The 22473-nt window shown below is 43.2% G+C and overlaps 1 protein-coding gene across 1 annotated transcript in view; it reads left to right on the forward strand.

Moving 5' to 3' along the window:
- LOC124593874 overlaps positions 1 to 21864 on the forward strand; it is a 41591-nt gene extending 19727 nt beyond the window's left edge. Inside the window, exon 3 of the mRNA XM_047132220.1 lies at positions 21381 to 21864. Within this exon, the coding sequence (XP_046988176.1) occupies positions 21381 to 21864 (484 nt within the window). The remainder of the gene's footprint in view (positions 1 to 21380) is intronic.
- The last annotated feature ends 609 nt before the right edge of the window (positions 21865 to 22473 follow it).

The raw sequence follows: 22473 nt of genomic DNA on the forward strand, positions 1-22473 counted from the left end.
TGGTTTTCATCCTAGAATTATATTCATGCTTTTCACTATTTTTTTGAGAAAACTGAAATATTTGTTGTGACATGACAATCATGGGATGGATGAGGTCCCACTCCGCGCAGCATGTGGAGCCATATCATCAGGTAGAGACAAGTTAAGTAGAATTAAAAGTGGCTGTCTAACAGTAAAAGAGAGCATCATACCATGAAATATATGACATGACTCAGAGTTTTCCTTGGATCTTAGGTATTTTGTGCCGTCGTATGACGTGATTAATACTGTGAACTGTAACCCAAGTAGCCTGTAACATTTATACTATATAAGTCCTGTTTGTATTCGTTTGATTAAACAACCAACGGTCGTTTTATATTTTATTTTTTACCCGTGAAGTGTACAAGGGTAAATGAAAAGTAAGGTAAGAATTCCACTGCGCGAAAATGTTTATTAAACATTATACCCAGTACACTATCTGGAGTGGTGGAGTGTTCGTCGCTGTTAGTAGTAGTTTATCCTGTAGTGAAGTAGAAGTGGATAGTTCCTGTGAATTATTATGGGTGGAGGTTACACTCAACAACCGAGCTAGGTTAATAATTGGCTCCTTTTACCGACCTCCCGACTCAGCAGCATTAGTGGCAGAACAACTGAGAGAAAATTTGGAATACATTTCACATAAATTTTCTCAGCATGTTATAGTCTTAGGTGGAGATTTCAATTTACCAGATACAGACTGGGACACTCAGATGTTTAGGACGGGTGGTAGGGACCGAGCATCGAGTGACATTATACTGAGTGCACATCCGAAAATTACCTCGAGCAATTAAACAGAGAACCGACTCGTGGAGATAACATCTTGGACCTACTGATAACAAACAGACCCGAAGTTTTCGACTCTGTATGTGCAGAACAGGGAATCAGTGATCATAAGGCCGTTGCAGCATCCCTGAGTATGGAAGTTAATAGGAATATAAGAAAGGGAGGAAGGTTTATCTGTTTAGCAAGAGTAATAGAAGGCAGATTTCAGACTACCTAACAGATCAAAACGAAAATTTCTGTTCCAACACTGACAATGTTGAGTGTTTATGGAAAAAGTTCAAGGCAATCGCAAATTGCGTTTTAGACAGGTGCGTGCCGAGTAAAACTGTGAGGGACAGTAAAAACCCACCGTGGTACAACAACAAAGTTAGGAAACTACTGCGAAAGCAAAGAGAGCTTCACTCCAAGTTTAAACGCAGCCAAAACCTCTCAGACAAACAGAAGCTAAACGATGTCAAAGTTAGCGTAAGGAGGGCTATGCGTGAAGCGTTCAGTGAATTCGAAAGTAAAATTCTATGTACCGACTTGACAGAAAATCCTAGGAAGTTCTGGTCTTACGTTAAATCAGTAAGCGGCTCGAAACAGCATATCCAGACACTCCGGGATGATGAAGGCATTGAAACAGAGGATGACACGCGTAAAGCTGAAATACTAAACACCTTTTTCCAAAGCTGTTTCACAGAGGAAGACCGCACTGCAGTTCCTTCTCTAAATCCTCGCACAAACGAAAAAATGGCTGACATCGAAATAAGTGTCCAAGGAATGGAAAAGCAACTGTAATCACTCAACAGAGGAAAGTCCACTGGACCTGACGGGAAAACAATTCGATTCTACACAGAGTACGCGAAAGAACTTGCCCCCCTTCTAACAGCCATGTACCGCATGTATCTAGAGGAACGGAAGGTTCCAAATGATTGGAAAAGAGCACAGGTAGTCCCAGTCTTCAAGAAGGGTCGTCGAGGAGATGCGCAAAACTATAGGCCTATATCTCTGACGTCGACTGTTGTACAATTTTAGAACATGTTTTTTGTTCGAGTATCATGTCGTTTTTGGAAACCCAGAATCTACTATGTAGATTCCGGAAACAGCGATCGTGTGAGACCCAACTCGCTTTATTTGTTCATGAGACCCAGAAAATATTAGATACAGGCTCCCAGGTAGATGCTATTTTTCTTGAGTTCCGGAAGGCGTTCGATACAGGTCCGCACTGTCGCCTGATAAACAAAGTAAGAGCCTACGGAATATCAGACCAGCTGTGTGGCTGGATTGAAGAGTTTTTAGCAAAGAGAACACAGCATGTTGTTCTCAATGGAGAGACGTCTACAGACGTTAAAGTAACCTCTGGCGTGTCACAGGGAAGTGTTATGGGACCATTGCTTTTCACAATATATATAAATGACCTAGTAGATAGTGTCGGAAGTTCCATGCAGCTTTTCGCGGATGATGCTGTAGTATACGGAGAAGTTGCAGCATTAGAAAATTGCAGCGAAATGCAGGAAGATCTGCAGCGGATAGGCACTTGGTGCAGGGAGTGGCAACTGACCCTTAACATAGACAAATATAATGTATTGCGAATACATAGAAAGAAGGATCCTTTCTTCTTCTTCTTCTGCTTTTACGGCCTCATTGGACCACTTCAGTCAATCATTTCTGGTCCTCTTCTTTGGTATTTTCCCCTTCCGAGTGGCCCAGTATCTCTTCATTCGTTCCGATGCTTTTCGTCGTTCCTCATCTGTCAATACCCTTTTCATTGTATGTCGTTTGTCAATTTTTGGTTTAAATCTTATTTCTGTGTCCCTCAACTTCTTTAAATTTGGCGTTTAGTTCTGCAAATCATCCAGAGTTATTTCCAGTTCTTCCATATCCTCTCTTATTTCCTTAAGCCATCCTCTTTGTTGTTTCAAATTCCAGAGTTTCTCAATAATTTTCCTTGACAATCTGGTTCCTGGTGTCCTCAGAATGTGACCACAAAAAGAGATCCTTTTCTGTCGTGTAGTATCAGTGATGGGCTCCAGTTCTCTGTATACCACTTCATTTGGAACTATCCGCCATTGCCCAGCTTTTTGATATTTCTTATTTATGCATGTTCTAGCAATTCTTCTCTCTACTTTTAAAATTTTGTCAATTCTGTTTTTCTGGGTGACTTTAAAAAGAGTTTCACTTCCGTATGTAACCTCTGGTTGAACCACCGTCTTGTAATGTTTTAATTTTGTTTTAATTGATAAACATTTTTATTGTACGTAGACCATGTTAGTTTTTGAGCTTTTATCATTTTATTAGTTCTTGCTCGCCATGCAGGTTTCTCGTCCAATTTATGTGTTATAATTTCACCCAGGTATTTAAATTGTTTCACTATTTTAATTTCCCTATTGTTCACTGTGATGTGATCTATTACAAGTGGATCCGTTACCATTATTTCAGTCTTTTCAAATGATATCTGGAGTCCTAATTTTTGTGCTATATTTTGTAAGCTTGTTATTTGTTTCGTGGCTTCCTGAATATTATTAGCTAGTAATGCTAGGTCATCAGCAAATCCCAAGCAATTTAGGTTTATTTTATCTTTCTTAGTTCCAATTTTAATATTCATAGGATTTTCCTTGTACCATTCTCTCATTACGTATTCAAGAGCACCATTGAATAGCAATGGTGATAAACAATCTCCCTGTCTCAACCCTGTTTTAATCGTAAATGGTTCAGATATTTCTCCTCTAAATTTTACTTTGGATTTGGTGTTTGTTAAGGTTAACTGTATCATTTTTATTAATTTAGGATGAAGTCCAAAATTCCTTAATATTTTCATCATTGAAGATCTATGGATGCAATCATACGCCTTTTTGAAATCTACAAAGGTTATGACTAGTTGTTTTTGCCTTCTTTTGTAGACATCCATAACTAGCTTCAAGGTGATTATCTGTTCTGGGCAGCTTCTCCAGGATCTAAATCCTCCTTGATATTCTCTCAGTTCCAGTTCTAATTGATCTTTACAGCGGTTGTATAGTATTCTTGACATGATCTTATACGTGCAGTCCAAAAGGGAAATTCCTCTATAGTTGTCTGGATTTGATTTTTCTCCTTTCTTATGTAATGGATGTATTACAGCAGTAGTCCAATTTTCTGGTAATTTCTCTTCATTCCAGATTTTTACTATGCATTGGTGTAATGCTATCTTTACTGGTTCTGCTGCATATTTCCAAAGTTCAGCAAACGTTTGATCTTCTCCACTTGCTTTGTAGTTTTTGAGTTCTTTCAAAGCTCTGTAGACCTCATTTATTGTAGGTGGATTTATATTTTCTGCTGGTGTTTTAATTGGGGTTTCTGTGTTTATCTGAAGAAGTTCTGGGGGATCTTCACAATTTAGTAACTTGTTAAATGTTTCTGCTAGAATTTCTGTATTTTTACTATTGCTATGGGCTAGGTTATTATCTTTATCTTTTAACATTAATGTTGGAGGATCATATCTTTGTAATTGTCTGCCAAATATTTTGTAATAGTCTCTTGAGTTCGTTTTTTCACTATTTGTTTCTATCATTAGAAGTATATCTTTTTGGTACTGACGTTTAACTCTCCTTATTATTTTTTGTGTTGTCTTCCTTTGTTTTGTGAGTTCCAAATATGATTTTTCTGTTTTTTCATTTTGATGCCTTAACCAGGCTTGGTGTCGATCCAACACTGCTTCATCACATTCATCGTTCCACCACTGGTGTTTTTTCCTTGGATTTATAGGGGCAACTTGTTCAGCTATTTGTTTCAATTTGGGAATTATTTCTTCCAGATCATCTGTTATTTTTATATCCCTGGTTTGTGCTTCATAATCCTCATTTTGTATCAGTTTATGAGGGTCATAGGTTCTCTTCTTCTTCTGGTGGGATTTTTTCTTTGCTAATGGGGTTAATTTAATTTTAATTTTTATCATGTAATGATCTGATCCGGTATCTGTCCCTCTCAGTACTTTCACATTGTAAATTTCCTTGTGGTAATTCTTATCCATGCAGACATGGTCCAGTTGCCATTCTCCTTTTTTCCAGTCTGGATGATTCCAAGTTTTTAGTTTACTTGGTCTTCTCTTAACATACGTCGACTTTGAGATCATGTCATGGTTTCTGCAAAATTCCACTAGTCTTATGCCATTTTTGTTTCTTCTTCTTTGTGCTGTCCATTTCCCTATTATGTCTCTATATCTCTTTTCCCTTCCTAACTGGGCATTGAAGTCTCCAATTAAAATTTTGATGTGATTTTTATTAATGTTGTTCGTCGTTTGATCTAAGAGCTCCCAAAATTTTTCTACCTCTTCTCTGAAGGATCCTTTATTGTATGATTATATGATAGCGGAACAAACACTGGTAGCAGTTACTTCTGTAAAATATCTGGGGGTATGTGTGCGGAACGATTTGAAGTGGAATGATCATATAAAATTAATTGTTGGTAAGGCGGGTACCAGGTTGAGATTCATTGGGAGAGTCCTTTGAAAATGTAGTCCATCAACAAAGGAGGTGGCTTACAAAACACTTGTTCGACCTATACTTGAGTATTGCTCATCAGTGTGGGATCCGTACCAGATCGGGTTGACGGAGGAGATAGAGAAGATCCAAAGAAGAGCGGCGCGTTTCGTCACAGGGTTATTTGGTAAGCGTGATAGCGTTACGGAGATGTTTAGCAAACTCAAGTGGCAGACTCTGCAAGAGAGGCGCTCTGCATCGCGGTGTAGCTTGCTGTCCAGGTTTCGAGAGGGTGCGTTTCTGGATGAGGTATCGAATATATAGCTTCCCCCTACTTATACCTCCCGAGGAGATCACGAATGTAAAATTAGAGAGATTAGAGCGCGCACGGAGGCTTTCAGACAGTCGTTCTTCCCGCGAACCATACGCGACTGGAACAGGAAAGGGAGGTAATGACAGTGGCACGTAAAGTGCCCTCCGCCACACACCGTTGGGTGGCTTGCGGAGTATAAATGTAGATGAATGTAGATGTAGATGTAGATGCTGAGATCGTGTAGAGACTGCCTCGCGAGAATGCGGCGATGGGCTTCAGTCAACCCTTCGACACGACGTGAGGTAAAGGTGACTCGCTGCCCTAATCTTTGCCTAACTCGCACGTCTGTTCTTCCTTTCTCAAATTCCTGGCACCAGAACCACAACTATTTTTGTGATATTACGCTCCATTGGTAAACTTCCATTAATTAGCGATGCAATGCAGCTGGGAACGTTTTTGTTAAAGGCAAAAGACCTACTGCACTTCGCACTTTGATCACCGTTGCTGTATCCATAACCGCCTTAATCCTTAATCTTGAAACCGTTTTCCTGCACAGGTGCCCCTTTCTACCGGCGGCGTATCAAAGCTTTGATCGACTCTTCTCTTTGGAATTTAATTCGCGCAGCCTGTTCATACAGGTGTCCCATTTATCTTAACCACCTCAAATAAAATTTCGTGTGGCAGTAACATAAAAAAAATAATGAGCCATATATTGTTTTACGATCAGGAGGAGATTTACCAGCATACTGGCTGTCTCCCAACCTTGTTCATTACGAAGATATGAAAACCAGCATGGCTTTTTTAAATTTTTTAACAGCACCCAAATTTTTTTTATTCGGTGTAATTTTGAGTGTTGACGTTACTTTACTGATTGAAACATAGTCGTAATTCTGTCACATGAAAATGGGTACGCGGCTGAACCTACGCCGCAGCCAATGCATAATAAGGAGATAATTTAATCAAAACAAATAGCTGCTATTACGCAGAAGACAAGGCGTTTAAGAAACGTTCATCCGATTTCATAACAACTAACTCTTCTACATGAATAAAGATAGAAACTGGGATAAATTTTAACTTCTGCATAGTACTGCAAAATGTTTCCAAAAGAACCATCCGATTTGACAAAGGTATGTTTTTTACATGCATGGGCATATAACCAACCCGTAGTTTTTGCAATTACGTTTAGGCTCAACGGTTCATTTACCTTTCACAAATGAGGAGTGGAAAAGGAAAACGTTCTACGTGCCAAATCTGTCATGTGCCAGGAGAATAAGAAAATGTATATCTGTTTGCAAATAACTGAGTTGTGTCCTTAAAGTTGAGAAGGTGCTGTAAGGGTGCGGCGTATGACAACCAAAGGGGTCCTGCTATGAAATGAAATGGCACCCCAGACCATCCACCCTGGCTGTTTGGTGGTACGGCTGGCGACAGCTAGGCTGGAATCCCGCCGCTGTCTGGGGCGTCTCCAGACACGTCTTCGGCCTGGAATCTCATTCACTGGGATATAATTGTTTTCAGTGACGAGTCTCGCTTAAAATTAAGTCCCGATGACCACCGAAGACGTGTCTAGAGTCGCCTCAGACGGCGCGGTGATACTAGCGTAGCTGTCGGACGCCATACGGCCCGATGACCGGGCCCTGGTGGTGTGGGGTACCATTTCTTTTCACAGTAGGACGCCTTAGGTTGTCATATTCCGCACCCTATTTAAGAACGTTCTAAATGTCATACCAGGGAACTGACTGGTTCTAAGTGCAAATGCCGGCCGGAGTGGCCGCGCGGTTAAAGGCGCTACAGCCTGGAACCGCACGACCGCTACGGTCGCAGGTTCGAATCCTGCCTCGGGCATGGATGTGTGTGATGTCCTTAGGTTAGTTAGGTTTAAGTAGTTCTAAGTTCTAGGGGACTTATGACCACAGCAGTTGAGTCCCATAGTGCTCAGAGCCATTTTTAAGTGCAAATAAGAACTTTTTTCAATCTGATTCTTGCAAAGAAAAAAAGAGTAACAAGCAACTGCTAGTAACGTTATTTATTTACACAAACAACCCTAGTACCGGTTTGGAACCGACAAGTTCATCGCCGGCCGCTATGGCCGAGCGGTTCTAGGCGCTTCAGTCCGGAACCGCGCTGCTGCTACGGTCGCAGGTTCGAATCCTGCGTCGGGCATGGATGTGTGTGATGTCCTTAGGTTAGTTAGGTTTAAGTAGTTCTAAGTCTAGGGAACTGATGACCTCAGATGTTAAGACCCATAGTGCTCAGAGCCATTTGAGCAGGTTCATCGTCAGACGGCTGCTCATGTTTATATTACAGTAGTTGTTGTTCATATTAGTCATTGGATGTTTTTTACAGAAACCAATGTGTTACATTGTTATTTTATCCATGCTGGATCTCGTGAACTCCGCCGCCGTCAATGATTACTGCTGAATGACGCAGCCAGTTACAGATTAGTTGTATTTCCGGCTGGTGGCACTGTTCGCAACAAAAGTTATACAAACTTAAGCAGACGCTTGCAGATGAACCTATCGGCATCTAAACCGGTAACGGCGCTAATTGTGTAAATAAATGACATTATCAGCAGTGATCAAACAAGTAGAGAAATACAACATTATATTTTTAACTAGTGAAACTACACACAACAAAACTACTTTTCATATCTTTTAAATTTTGGGACTCCAAAGCCAAGTACAGCTTGACGTAACGTACATGCACTATCTACTGATGCATGGTTTGGCAACTGCATCATATCTAAGGACATGCAACAGAGTACTGACAACACAATAGAAATGAAAACGCGTTTAGTAGAAAATTGGCACTTAGAACGTTTTCAAATTCCATTCAATTTGCATTCAACAGGTCACGTGATTGACATCCAGACTGCAGTTGAGCTCATCCCGTACTTTTGCGAGCATATCTGGAGTTACTGTATTCACAACTCCTTCTATGCGATGGTAGAGTTAACGAAAAAGTTGTTGGAATAGAAGGCATATAGATGGGGTCTTTCATAACGTTCTCATTTCATCCAAGAGAAACACATAACATGAGAACAGGCATATTTGGATGCCAAATGCCAACCTTACATTGTAGGAGGTGACGAAAATCACACCGCATAGTAGTAACTGAATTGTACCCGTCGAAACGGAGAACACAAAACCCGTTTTATTGTTATATTGTTGCCATGTCAGCTTGACGCACATTCGCTAATGAACGAATGGGGGTGAGAGCTAACTGTTGCAAGGAGACCGTCCAAGTAACTACATGGACGGCAAACTTACAACTGTCACCAATCCAATTTTCGTTGCATAAGTTAAAATTCACCCTAGCTTTCAATATTCATTGATGTAGAAGATGTAGTCTTGTGAAATGCGATGAATCCTTTTGAATCATGGAGTATCATCATTCAGAAAATTTCTGGTTTCTGCGTACGTTTCTTCTTTTTTTAGACCATCAGTCAGCTGTCTGGATTGATACGGTCCCTCTATGAATTCATCTCCTGTGCCAGAATTGGGCCCAGTGTTTTCTATTATTTTTGGATACATTCCAATTTTTGAGTCCCCTACACTTTTATCATCTACTGCTCCCTCAAGTACCACGGAAGTTATTCCTTGACGTCTAAACCTATATGCTGTCACCTTCACCCAGATCTTCTTGTCAATGTTTTCGCACAATCTTTCCCTCACAGATTCAGCGGAGAACCTCTTCATTTCTTTTCTTAGCAACCATATAATTTTCAACACAGTCCAACAGCACGTATTTCAAACTTTTAGATTCTCTTCTTTTCGTGTTTTCTCACAGTCCATCATTCACTTGCATGCATTGCTGCGCTCTAAACGTTCTCAATAGTTTCTTCCTCAAATTACGGCCCTCTTCGCCAGTGCTAGCCTACTTTTTACGTCATCTGTGCTTCGCCCGTTACGTAATATTTTGCTTCCAACGTAACAGAATTCCTTAACTTCGTCTATTTCGCGGTCCCGAAATTTCATGTCAAGTTTATTGTTAATTCCATTATTGCCACTCCTCATTATTCTCGTCTTTCTTCGGTGTACTCTGTCTATTGTGTGCGTTCATTAGTCTGTTCATTCCATTCAACGGGTCTTGCGTTCTTCCCCACTTTCACTGAACATAGCAATTATTAGGTCTACAACTTTGCTGCGTCCGTTTTACAGTAGATGGTAATAGTGGAAAGTAGTGGTGCAGATGGAAGGGAACCTTAGGTATTCGTAAACATAACGCCATCAAAATATTAGTCGATTTGTGATTTCATCAGAAGGTTATTCTTGGTTATTATCTATATACATTAATGATTTGGCGGACAGGATGGGCAGGAATCTGCGGTTGTTTGCTGATGATATCTGTCGAGTATGGTAAGGTTTAGAAGTTGAGTTGATGTAGGAAGATACAAGACGACTTAGACAAAATTTCTAATTGGTGTGGTGAATCTAAATGTCGAACAATGTAAGTTAATGCGGATGTGTAGGAAGATCGAACCTGTAACGTTAGGACACAGTAACAGTAGCGTCCTGCTGGACACAGACAAGTTGTTTAAATAACTGGGCGTAACGTTACAGAGTGATATGAAATGAAACAATCACGTGTGAATTGTGGTAAGGTAGGCTAAAGGTCGACATCAGTTTATTGGGAGAATTTTGGGAAACAGTGGTTCATCTGTAAGGGAGACTGCATGTAGGACGCTGGTGCGACCCGCTCTTAAGTAGTGGAACACTACTTGACTAGTGGAACACAACGAAGAAATTCAGAGACGGGTTGCTAGATCTGTTAGCGGTAGGTCTGGACAACACGTAAGTGTTACGGAGACGTTTCTGGAACTCGGAAGGGAATACCTGGAGGGAGGGTGACGTTCTTTTCGAGAAACACTGTTGAGAAAGTTTGAAGAACGGCGTTTGAGGGTGAGTGCCAAACGATTATACTGCCGCCAACATACATTGCGCGTAAGAATGACGAAGATAAAATTAGGATTCATACGGAGGCATATAGACAGTCGTTTTTCCCTCGCTCTGTTTACGTGTGGAACGGGAAAGGAAATAACTAGCAGTGGAACAGAGCACCCTCCTCCACGCACCGTACGGTGTATCTCTGTAAACGTACATGTACATACGTCAACGTATGAGACCAATTCCCGTCATTTGTGGGAGGTTTTAAATTTATGCTTTACCATGAAGAAATCTGCGGCCGAGGCTCATAAAACGCTGTGTGAGAACTCTCGTGAGACACCTGTCAGTGAAAGAATGGGCAAAGAACGGTTTCAGAATTTCAGGAACGGTGATTGTAACGCCGAAGATCGGTATGGTGGTGGAAGAGAGAAGGTTTTCGGAGCTATTGAAACAGACGGAAAATTTCGTAAGAGTTCGTTATAGAAAGCAGCTGATGCGTCTGAGCCGACTACTGAAACACAAGCGGTCACAATACAGCGATAGAAATAAAATGCTCGAGCCAGTATCAGAAATCCCATCAAAACATACTTCGAATCTGGCTTACATGTGTCTATTGTTACTCGTTTAGCTTTTATTGTTTTAAACGTAACTAAAACTTTCTATACTAAGATGTTTTTGCTGTGTAAGATGAGTCTATACACTGGTACCGATGCTAACAGCTGGCACCATTCTCCAACTATCCTCAGCTCTCGTTGTCTTATTGCTCAATTTTTAGATTTATTTTTCCGTACATCATTCGTAGCCACACTTTTAGGTGTATTTTTTTTATATCTCTTTAATCTGATGTGCTCTGCCACGTTGGTTTTTAGGCTTTTTACCTGTTTCCCATGTTTGTATACTATCATATTTATTCTTTAATTCGTAGTTCTAGTCTGCATCGTTCTTGTGAACCACACTTATGTAATCGGACTGGCCAGTCAGATCTAGTTTCCCGCTATTTTGCTGCTATTTACTTCGGTTCCCAGCGTCATTATCTCCTAAGTGAGTCGCAGTCGCCGCTGCCGCCAGTTGGCCTCTGGGACTTCTCTACTGGTCACTACCGTGTCATGCTTTCCTGACTGTGGTTGCTGGTCCCCCCGAGCACTTATTTCTTTATTTACATTGTTATTGAGTTCATTTCTGTCCTGAATCCTCCCCCAAAATTAACGTTTATTTCCAGTTCCGTGCGTTTGACGTGGATATGATCGCCCATCATTGACTGTGCAGACTGCCGTACATTCATGTTTCCATAATTATGTGAGAACACCACTTTTCACAGCTGTAGCTTCCATTTTAGTATGTCAGCTCTGTAGCGCTCGTATGCTAGTAGCCTCTCCTCTTGTTCGCAGTTGGTAGCATCTGCAGATGAAGCTTTAAGCTCCGGAAAAGGTCATGGAATGAATTAAGAAAATTAGTGGCAACCAAAGCGGACTTTCATTCTATAAATATGTTCCTCAGTTGCGGATGTTCACCTGATCGAACATTTTATACTTGGAAACGTTGAAATAGGACGTCCTACCGCACCGCCGTATTCTCCGGACGTTTCTCCCTCTGACTACCCATCTTTTTCGATCGACGGTAGACGGTTTAGCTGAACAGCACTTCCGGTCATAACAACAAGTGAAAAATTTGATTGATTCATGGATCTTCTCTTGAAGACACCCAGTTCTTCCGACGCAGGATTCGTATGTCGCCCGAATGATGGAAGAAGTGACCAGGGACGGTAAAGATTCTGAATCTTAAGTTTTTTGTAAGTTTCATCACAATAAAGCTTCGAAATTCGATCAAAAATGTCGGAAGCAAGTTGTAGGTCTTAATATCATCAGCGAATCTTATAGCTGATATCCATTCACCCTGAATTTTAATCCCACTCCTGAATCTTTTCTTGTTTCCTTCATTGATTCTTTGAGGTAGAGATTGAACACCAGGGGCCTTTTTAATCCGAGCACCCTCCTCCTCCTCCTCCTTCGTCCCTTCTCGTGTTAGGAAAATTGCCTGTTACGGTACTCCATCTCTTGTATGGTCATATTACATTTCTTCTTTCAGTGCATTTGTAATTGATAGCCTTTCCTGGGAATCTTTCACCACTACTCGTTCCTTCCATTTTCTCCTATTAACCTTTACTTTTTCGTTACATTATATATTCCCAAATCATTCCTTATATCTTCATTTCTTTTTCGATATCGTACATCATTTCACTCTTCTTAGAAATTTCAGTTTTTGAGCCTGTATTCTACTTTCTTAACGTCTTGTTGTTACCGATGCTTCACGTCAGTAAGTAAGTGTAGGTACTGCCATTGTTTTATAAAACTTCAGCTACCTCTCTTCCCTGATTTTATTCTACTTTTTTTATGATGGTTGCACATATGGAAGTAAGTTTATTTAATGTTTGGTCAAGGTCATGATTATATTCGTAAGTGATGTCGCATCCTAGATATTTAAAATGTTTTACGTACTCAAAGGTTTTGTCATTCAAGACTATTTTAGATCTTACTGGTAGTCTGTCCTGAAAAGCCATCACTTTCGTTTATCTACCGACAATATTAGGTTGTAATCTGAGGCTATCGGCTGCAACTTATAGACTCCCATCTTCATTCTCTGTAACCATAGTTGGTCATCTGCATACAAAATTACATGTAGTCTAATGCACGATCCAAAAGAACTCCATTCATGTTCAACAATTTCTTAACTGAAGGCATTTAAATATCCTGAAAACTACACATCGGATGAAAAAATGTTATAATTCCATTTTTTTTGTCTCGGAGGGGGATATCCAATGACAACACACTAGCTCCCCGTCGCATCACACGCTGTGCGTGGGTGGCGGGGGCAACTTTGAAATCTTCAGTGGGGACACCATTTTTATTGCGAATTACGAATCTACGACAAATCTACATCTACATTTACATTTATACTCCGCAAGCCACCCAACGGTGTGTGGCGGAGGGCACTGTACTTGCCACTGCATTACCTCCCTTTCCTGTTCCAGTCGCGTATCGTTCGCGGGAAGAAAGACTGCCGGAAAGCCTCCGCGCGCGCTCGAATCTCTCTAATTTTACATTCGTAATCTCCTCGGGAGGTATAAGTAGTGGGAAGCTATATATTCGACACTTCATCCAGAAACGCACCCTCTGGAAGCCTGGACAGCAAGCTACACCGCGATGCAGAGCGCCTCTCTTGCAGAGTCTGCCACTTGAATTTCCTAAACATCTCCGTAACCCTATCACGCTTACCAAATAACCCTGTGACGAAACGCGCCGCTCTTCTTTGGATCTTCTCTATCTCCTCCGTCAACACGACCTGGTACGGATCCCACACTGATGAGCAATACTCAAGTATAGGTCGAACCAGTATATTGTAAGCTACCTCCTTTGTTGATGGACTACATTTTCTAAGGACTCTCCCAATGAATCTCAACCTGGCACCTGCCTTACCAACAATTAATTTTATATGATCATTCCACTTCAAATCGTTCCGCACGCATACTCCCAGATATTTTACAGAAGTAACTGCTACCAGTGTTTGTTTCGCTATCATATAATCATATAATAACGGATCCTTCTTTCTATGTATTCGCAATACTTTACATTTGTCTATGTTAAGGGTCAGTTGCCACTCCCTGCACAAAGTGCCTATCCGCTGCAGATCTTCCTGCATTTCCCTACAGTTTTTTAATACTGCAACTTCTCTGTATACTACAGCATCATCCGCGAAAAGCCGCATGGAACTTCCGACACTATCTACTAGGTCATTTATATATATATTGTGAAAAGCAATGGTCCCATAACACTCCCCTGTGGCACGCCAGAGGTTACTTTAACGTCTGTAGACGTTTCCCCATTGATAACAACATGCTGTGTTCCGTTTGCTAAAAACTCTTCAATCCAGCCACACAGCTGGTCTGATATTCCGTAGGCTCTTACTTTGTTTATCAGGCGACAGTGGGGAACTGTATCGAACGCCTTCCGGAAGTCAAGGGAAATAGCATCTACCTGGGAGCCTGTATCTAATATTTTCTGGGTCTCATGAACAAATAAAGCGAGTTGGGTCTCACACGATCGCTGTTTCAGGAATGTATGTTGATTCCTACAGAGTAGATTCTGGGTTTCCAGAAATGACATGATACGCGAGCAAAACACATGTTCTAAAACTCTATAACAGATCGATGTCAGAGATATAGGCCTATAGTTTTGCGCATCTGCTTGACGACCCTTCCTGAAAACTGGAACTACCTGTGCTCTTTTCCAATCATTTGGAACCTTCCGTTCCTCTAGAGACATGCGGTACACTGCTGTTAGAATGGGGGCAAGTTCTTTCGCGTACTCTGTGTAGAATCGAATTGGTATCCCGTCAGGTCCAGTGGACTTTCCTCTGTTGACTGATTTCAGTTGTTTTTCTATTCCTTGGAAACTTATTTCGATGTCAGCCATTTTTTCGTTCGTGTGAGGATTTAGAGAAGGAACTGCAGTGCGGCCTTCCTCTGTGAAACAGCTTTGGAGAGAGGTGTTTAGTATTTCAGCTTTACGCATGTCATCCTTTGTTTCAATGCCATTATCATCCCAGAGTGTCTGGATATGATGTTTCGATCCAGTTACTGATTTAACGTAAGACCAGAACTTCCTAGGATTTTCTGTCAAGTCGGCACATAGAATTTTACTTTCGAATTCACTAAACGCTTCAAGAATAGCCCTCCTTACGCTAACTTTGCCATCGTTTAGCTTCTGTTTGTCTGAGAGGTTTTGGCTGCGCTTAAATTTGCAGTGAAGCTCTCTTTGCTTTCGCAGTAGTTTCCTAATTTTGTTGTTGAACTACGCTGTGTTTTTGCTGTCCCTCACAGTTTTACTCTACACGTACCTGTCTAAAACGCATTTTACGATTGCCTTGAACTTTTTCCATAAACACTCAACATTGTCAGTGTCGGAACAGAAATTTTCGTTTTGATCTGTTAGGTAGTCTGAAATCTGCCTTCTATTACTCTTGCTAAACAGATAAACCTTACTCCCTTTTTTATATTCCTATTAACTTCCATATTCAGGGATGCTGCAACGGCCTTATGATCACTGATTCCCTGTTCTGCACATACAGAGTCGAAAACTTCGGGTCTGTTTGTTATCAGTAGGTCCAAGATGTTATCTCCACGAGTCGGTTCTCTGTTTAATTGCTCGAGGTAATTTTCGGATAGTGCACTCAGTATAATGTCACTCAATGCTCGGTCCCTACCACCCGTCCTAAACATCTGAGTGTCCCAATCTATATCTCGTAAATTGAAATCTCCACCTAAAACTATAACATGCTGAGAAAATTTATGTGAAATGTATTCCAAATTTTCTCTCAGTTATTCTGCCACTAATGCTGCAGAGTCGGGAGGTCGTTAAAAGGAGCCAATTATTAACCTAGCTCGGTTGTTGAGTATAGCCTCCACCCATAATAATTCACGGGAACTATCCACTTCTATTTCACTACAGGATAAACTACTACTAACAGCGACAAACACGTCACCACCGGTTGCATGCACCGCCAGCTTCCCGTACCTATAACGATTTCAGCTTCGGTGCTTTCTATCAGCGCTTGAAGTTCCGGTACGTTACCAACGCAGCTTCGACAGTTTACAATTACCATACCGATTGCTTCTTGGTCCCCGCATGTCCTGACTTTGTCCTGCACCCTTTGAGGCTGTTGCCCTTTCTGTACTTGCCTGAGGCCATGTAACCTAAAAAACCGCTCAGTCTGCGCTACACAACCCCTGCTATCCGTGTAGCCGCCTGCTGTGTGTAGTGGACTCCTGACCTATCCAGTGGAACCCGAAACTCCACCACCCTATGGCGCAAGTCGAGGAATCTGCATCCGACACGGTCGCAGAACCGTCTCAACCTCTGATTCAGACCCTCCACTCGGCTCTGTACCAAAGGTCCACAGTCAGTCCTGTCGACGATGTTGCAGATGGTGAGCTCTGCTTTGATCCTGCTAGCGAGACTGGCAGTCTTCAACAAATCAGATATTCGCCGGAAGCCGGAGAGGATTGCCTCTGATCCATAGCCTGAAACCGGCTCGTCAGACAAACTGAGGACTTCCGTTCAGCCCTCCGGAATGTCTTTCGCCCCCTGCCACACCTCGAGACGACCTCCCACTCTACCACGGGTGAGGGGTCAGTCTCAATGTGGGCAGTATCCCGGGCAGCCACAGCCGTAGTCCGATTGGGGGATGCGTGGGACGAGCTGGCCGCCCCCGACAAACTCCCATCCGGACCCCCACAATGATCCCCATTGGCAACAGCCTCAAGCTGTGTGACCGAAGCCAACACTGCCTGAAGCTGGGAGCGAAGGGATGCCAACTCAGCCCGCATCCGAACACAGCACTCGCAGTCGCTATCCATGTTAAATACTGTTGTGCAAAGAACGTCTGAACTAATCTACAGAGAGCACAAACAATTCGACACAAAATTTAAACGGTTATTAAAATACAAGACTGCCTAGCAAATGTAGTAATGCTGCTGCTTGCGCACTGCTGACACACTGCTCGGCGGCAGAAGGTGAACTGTACTGTCAGTAACGTACAAAGACTATTTGAAAGAAGTAAACAAATGACAGACGACTACGCGACTTTACACGTCACAGATATGAAAATGCAGATTTGCCCCTGCTAAATACGAAACTACACAATGATTTGGCGGATTTAACTAAACAAGTGCGCTAAGAACACTCAAACAAATTGTCAACTTGACCACTACACTTATATGAACGCTAAATAGGCCACTTGCGGCTACTTGCGGCACTGCTGACACACTGCTCGGCGGCAGTAGGCTAACGTTTTGTGTGAAACATTTTCTTCGTTTTGCCACAGATCGCTCTGCAATCGGAGTAATAGAAATGTGTACATAACCTTTATGTACGACATACTATTCATTGGTCATTGTATATCCAATGGCACGTGGGACCCCACCACCACGCTGCGAGGGTAAACGTTGGCACTTGCTGCTGCTCATTATCTTTCAAATATACCCACAGAAATAAATCCTGCGACATGACATCCGGCGACCTAGCAGGTCAATTAATAGAGTCACTTCTCCCGATGCACCGACTACTGTAAACAGGGTCTAATACTTCCTATGCTCAATTGCGTAACGCACTGGGCAGTCGTCATGCTGAAACCACATACGTTGTCGAACGTCCAGGACAACATCCTGGAGTAGAACCGGTAGTTCCTATTCCAAAAAGTTCGATATTTACGTCCATGTAACGAGCCGTTGATAAAACGAAGCAATGAGTTTGTTCCTCATGATACCACAGCATTCGTTAACCGACCAAGAACGTTGATGGTCAACTTTCCGTGACCAGTAATGCATGTTATGCCGGTTAACGCTACCATGGTTTGTGAATGTAGACTCATCGGAAAATAGTACCTCGGAAAAGAACGTGGGGGGCGTTTGCATTTGTTGACGCACCCATTCACAGAACACTACCCAGTTGTGCAAATCGGCGCCATGAAGTTCTTGATGCAGTGACACGTGGTATGGATGATACTTATGACGATGCAGTATTGTGACAATACTACCTACAACATACCGGAATCGAGGGGGAAACTGTCGTGCGCTTTCCCGTGGGTTGTGGTGCACTAGTGCTAGTATAGCTGTTTCATTAACTTTTCCTGTAACACTTTTTCTTCGTTTCCTTTTGCCAGTCTGCAGACTGCCACTAGACATAAAGGCGATCACAGCCTTGTAAAAGAACGAACGAGAGCGACCTTTCTCTGGAAAACGCTCGGCATGTAAGGCAACAGCAGTCTCAACATTTCTCCTACGTTCTCCATAACTTAGTATCATTGCAATTTTTTCTTCTTTGTTTGCAACATTTATCGTCCAGTTGCACGTCCGTACTCGCAAAGATGGAAAGGTGTGCAGGTAACTAACACTGAGCAAATATTGTCATGTTTAGAGCAGCTATTTGTTCTACGTTTGCACGATATGTGCCGGCCGAAGTGGCCAAGCGGTTCTAGGCGCTGTAGTCTGGAACTGCAAGACCGCTACGGTCGCAGGTTCGAATCCTGTCTCGGGCATGGATGTGTGTGATGTCCTTAGGTTAGTTAGGTTTCACTAGTTCTAAGTTCTAGGGGACTAATGACCTCAGAAGTTGGGTCCCATAGTGCTCAGAGCCATTTGAACCATTTTTTTGCACGATATGTGAGCTCCGGTCGCAGTGTTTTGGCTGTTATGATACATCGTAGTTCACTGAACGGACACGGTGGCGCGCCGAGTAGTCCCCTGTTCGATTTGTCGGAACAATACAACGTTGCGAATGGAATTTTCAATCAGAAGTTATGAATTACTGTCCTGTCCTACCATCGCAGCATGGATGTAGCGTCCCACTTACCACTGGATATTCAAGTTCCATTGAGTAGCATGTCGTAAATTGCGATTGTGTACCGATTACTACTCCTCCAATTGGATAACCTCGTTCAGCCACGATTTTCCACAGAATTTCTCTATTCACATTATAGAAAGCTTTCTCAAAATCCAAAAAGGCGAGATAGTTTTTCCTACTGAACTCTCGTCTATTTTCTGTAAGTTGTGGGAAAGTAAAAACATTGCCAGTTTTTTGCTTGCTACATGTAACCGCCATTTGAGTGCACAAGAAGTCCTTTTCGACAATCTAGATTTCGGCCTTAGGCCATTTTCAAGTTTCAGTAGCATTATAAAACATTACACTCATCATCAAACTATGTATCCTCGGTTATATAAACCAATTTCGTCAAAAGTAAATGCGAGAACATTTGTGTAATAGGCTAATTTACTGGCAGTTAGCATGACTTCATCACTTGGTATGGTTGTGGAATAATCGCTTGTGTTCTTCTCAAGTCTAATGGTTTTTTATACTTGTTACACTTGGAAATGGCTAAGGCCGAAAACTAGATTGTGGAAAAAATCCTGTTCTACAGACAAATGGCGGTTATATCTTGCAAAAAGTTTTATATGACTGTGGCTACACCCAACAGTAAAATCATTGTCAATAGTTGATCGACCTTTTCTAAAACCTGATTGTTCTTCGGGTATTAGCCTTTTCCATGACATTTTTAAGTCTTGCATTCGGGATTTTGACATTTCATTCATAAGCTGACTCCAGGAGGCTTATTCCTCTTTCCGTTCTTAATTTTTATACTCAGTTCTTTTTCACGTGTGTGCTGCTACAACTTACAGTTTGAATTTACACGTTGATAAGACCTCATCCCCTTTCCACATCTTCTCCTTTTACTCGAACACATCTGCAAAATGGTTCAAATGACTCTGAGCACTATGGGACTGCCGGCCGGGGTGGCCGAGCGGTTCTAGGCCCTACAGTCTGGAACCGCGCAACCGCTACGGTCGCAGGTTCGAATCCTGCCTCGGGCATGGATGTGTGTGCTGTTCTTAGGTTAGTTAGGTTTAAGTAGTTCTAAGTTCTAGGGGGCTGATGACCTCAGAAATTACGTCCCATGGTGCTCAGAGCCATTTGAAGCAATTTTGAACTATGGGACTTTACATCTGAGGTCATCAGTCCCCTAGAACTTAGAACTACTTAAACCTAATTAACCTAAGGACATCACACACATCCATGCCCCCAGGCAGGATTCCAACCTGCGATCGTAGCTGTCACGCTGTTCCAGACTGAAGCGCCTATAACCGCTCTGTCACAGCGGCCGGCGAACACATCCTGCACCCTGTACATCAGTCGCAGACTCGACCTCCCCATTCCCTGGTGCCTCGTACCCTCTTTCTCCCCAACCTGTTGCTACGCCTTTACCATTGTGTCCCGCCCTCCCTCCATCTCCACACCTTCCACCTCTTTACCCAATGCAACTTCCAGCTCCTACCCTTCCCGGATGGTGATCTTCGCCCTGATATCTACCCCACCTACCAACTCAAACCTCAGCTTCCCCACCTCCTCAGAGCTCCGTCTCCCTTCCTCACCCCTTCCTCTGAGCGGTTTCTTCCTCCTCCTTCACCCCTCCTTTTTCAGTGAACCCCATCTGCATCTCGGAGCTTCCTCCTGACTTGCCTTCCATCCTCATCTCCCACCCCGCCCGTCTCCTACCCCTTGGTGCAGCCCCCGACCCCCCTTGCTTTTCCTCCCACCCCTCTGTCCCCTCCTGTTCAGTCTTTTCCCTCCTCTCAGGCCTCCCCTCCCTCGGCAGGTCCCTCGTGTCAGGTTTTACTCTCCATGGTATGTGCTCCGTCTCGTACAGTGGTTTTTAAGTGTCGTCGTTTAGGAATGTTTTAATTCTTGTGGCCAATTTTTATCTTGTGTGTGTGACTTCAGTGTTTTTTACGTGCTATACAAATCGCCGACTGTGTGTTTTTTTACTTTATGTCGACTTTCTTTTAACTGTCTCACAATAAACGTCTACGTGTACGTGTATATTTCAACCCCCACTGTCTCTCCTTATTACACTACTGGCCATTAAAATTGCTACACCAGCAAGATGACGTGCTACAGACGCGTTCGTGTTGAAGCTGCATGGGCAGCTGTACCTGTACACGCCATCCAAGCTCTGTTTGACTCAATGCCCAAGCGTATCAAGGCCGTTATTACGGCCAGAGGTGGTTGTTCTGGGTACTGATTTCTCAGGATCTATGCACCCGAATTTCGTGAAAATGTAATCACAAATCAGTTCTAGTATAATATAGTTGTCCAATGAATACCCGTTTATCATCTGCATTTCTTGTTGGTGTAGCAATTTTAATGGCCAGTAGTGTATGTTCTTATGTCCCCCTTTATCGCCCTGTATATGTATCATTTTCATCTTTTTATTAAATGTATCACCCGGCTGAAGAGCGGCGGATTGTACCGCTGCCAGTCCTTCCCTGCCCATATGGGGCAGGAGAATGAAATCAAACTAAAAAAAAAATTTAAAAAGTACGTCGTCCTCTACCAGACAGATGGGCGAGGCGTACGAGCGGCGCCGCCGCCTGGCCCCGCGGCTGACGCTGCTGCTGGTGGGCTACGTGACGACCATCTTCTTCCTGTGGGCGGCTCTCCCGCTCATCCTGCGAGGCGTTTCCGCCCAGCGGCTACTGCCCTTCAGCCAGATCCGCGGGATCGACGCCGGCCCTCTGCCGCTCTACGAGCTCGCCTACGGCGTCGAGTTCGCGTCCACCTTCTACTGGATCTACATCAGCGTCGGCCTCGACTGCTTCTTCGCCAGCATCATGACGCACGTCACGGCCCAGTTCCGACTGCTCAACTGGCGTCTGTCTAGGCTGGGGTGGGACCACCAGAGCGACGGCCGTCCCGAAATCACCGACGGGCCCGTAGCCTCGTGCGAAGCGCACCAGCCGCAAAAGACGGCCGCTACAGACCATGTCGGGTACACGACACTTGTAAACTGTATCCGCACTCATCAACAGATTTTAAAGTAAGTACTCACAACATTCACTGGGCCGGCCTGAGTAGCCGAGCGGTTCTAGGCGCTACAGTCTGGAACCGCGCGTCCGCTACGGTCGCAGGTGCGAATCCTGCCTCGGGCATGGATGTGTGTGATGTCCTCAGGTTAGTTAGGTTTAAGTAGTTCTAAGTTCTAGGGGACTGATGACCTCAGATGTTAAGTCCCATAGTGCTCAGAGCCATTTAAATAATTTCAACATTCACTGGTATGACTATAGCCGATTAAAACAGGGCCGGCCACGGCGTGCCAAATTACGCGTGCAACGTATCCGGGCCATGGGCTGGCCAAACCACGGCCCGTCACTAGGCTTTGCTCGGTCCCTCCCGAAAGTACACGGCACTGCGCGACATTTCGCTTAGCATTGCAGTGCGACATTTTTCGGTCTGCACAACTCTCTTCACATCGGCAGAATCGTGATGTCAGCTCTGTTTCGCTGTTTGTTCTTGATATGAAGGACGTTCACAGGTCCAGTGGCTGTGTGCACAAAAAGGGGCAGTCTAGCGATCTATCGTCACCAGCTTTTAAAAATGAGTGGGAATGACACAAGAGAGAGATGAGTATTTTAGATATTCGAGGTGTTTCC

Source organism: Schistocerca americana, chromosome 2 (genome assembly GCF_021461395.2).
Source record: "Schistocerca americana isolate TAMUIC-IGC-003095 chromosome 2, iqSchAmer2.1, whole genome shotgun sequence".
Classification (NCBI taxonomy): Eukaryota; Metazoa; Arthropoda; class Insecta; order Orthoptera; family Acrididae; genus Schistocerca; species Schistocerca americana.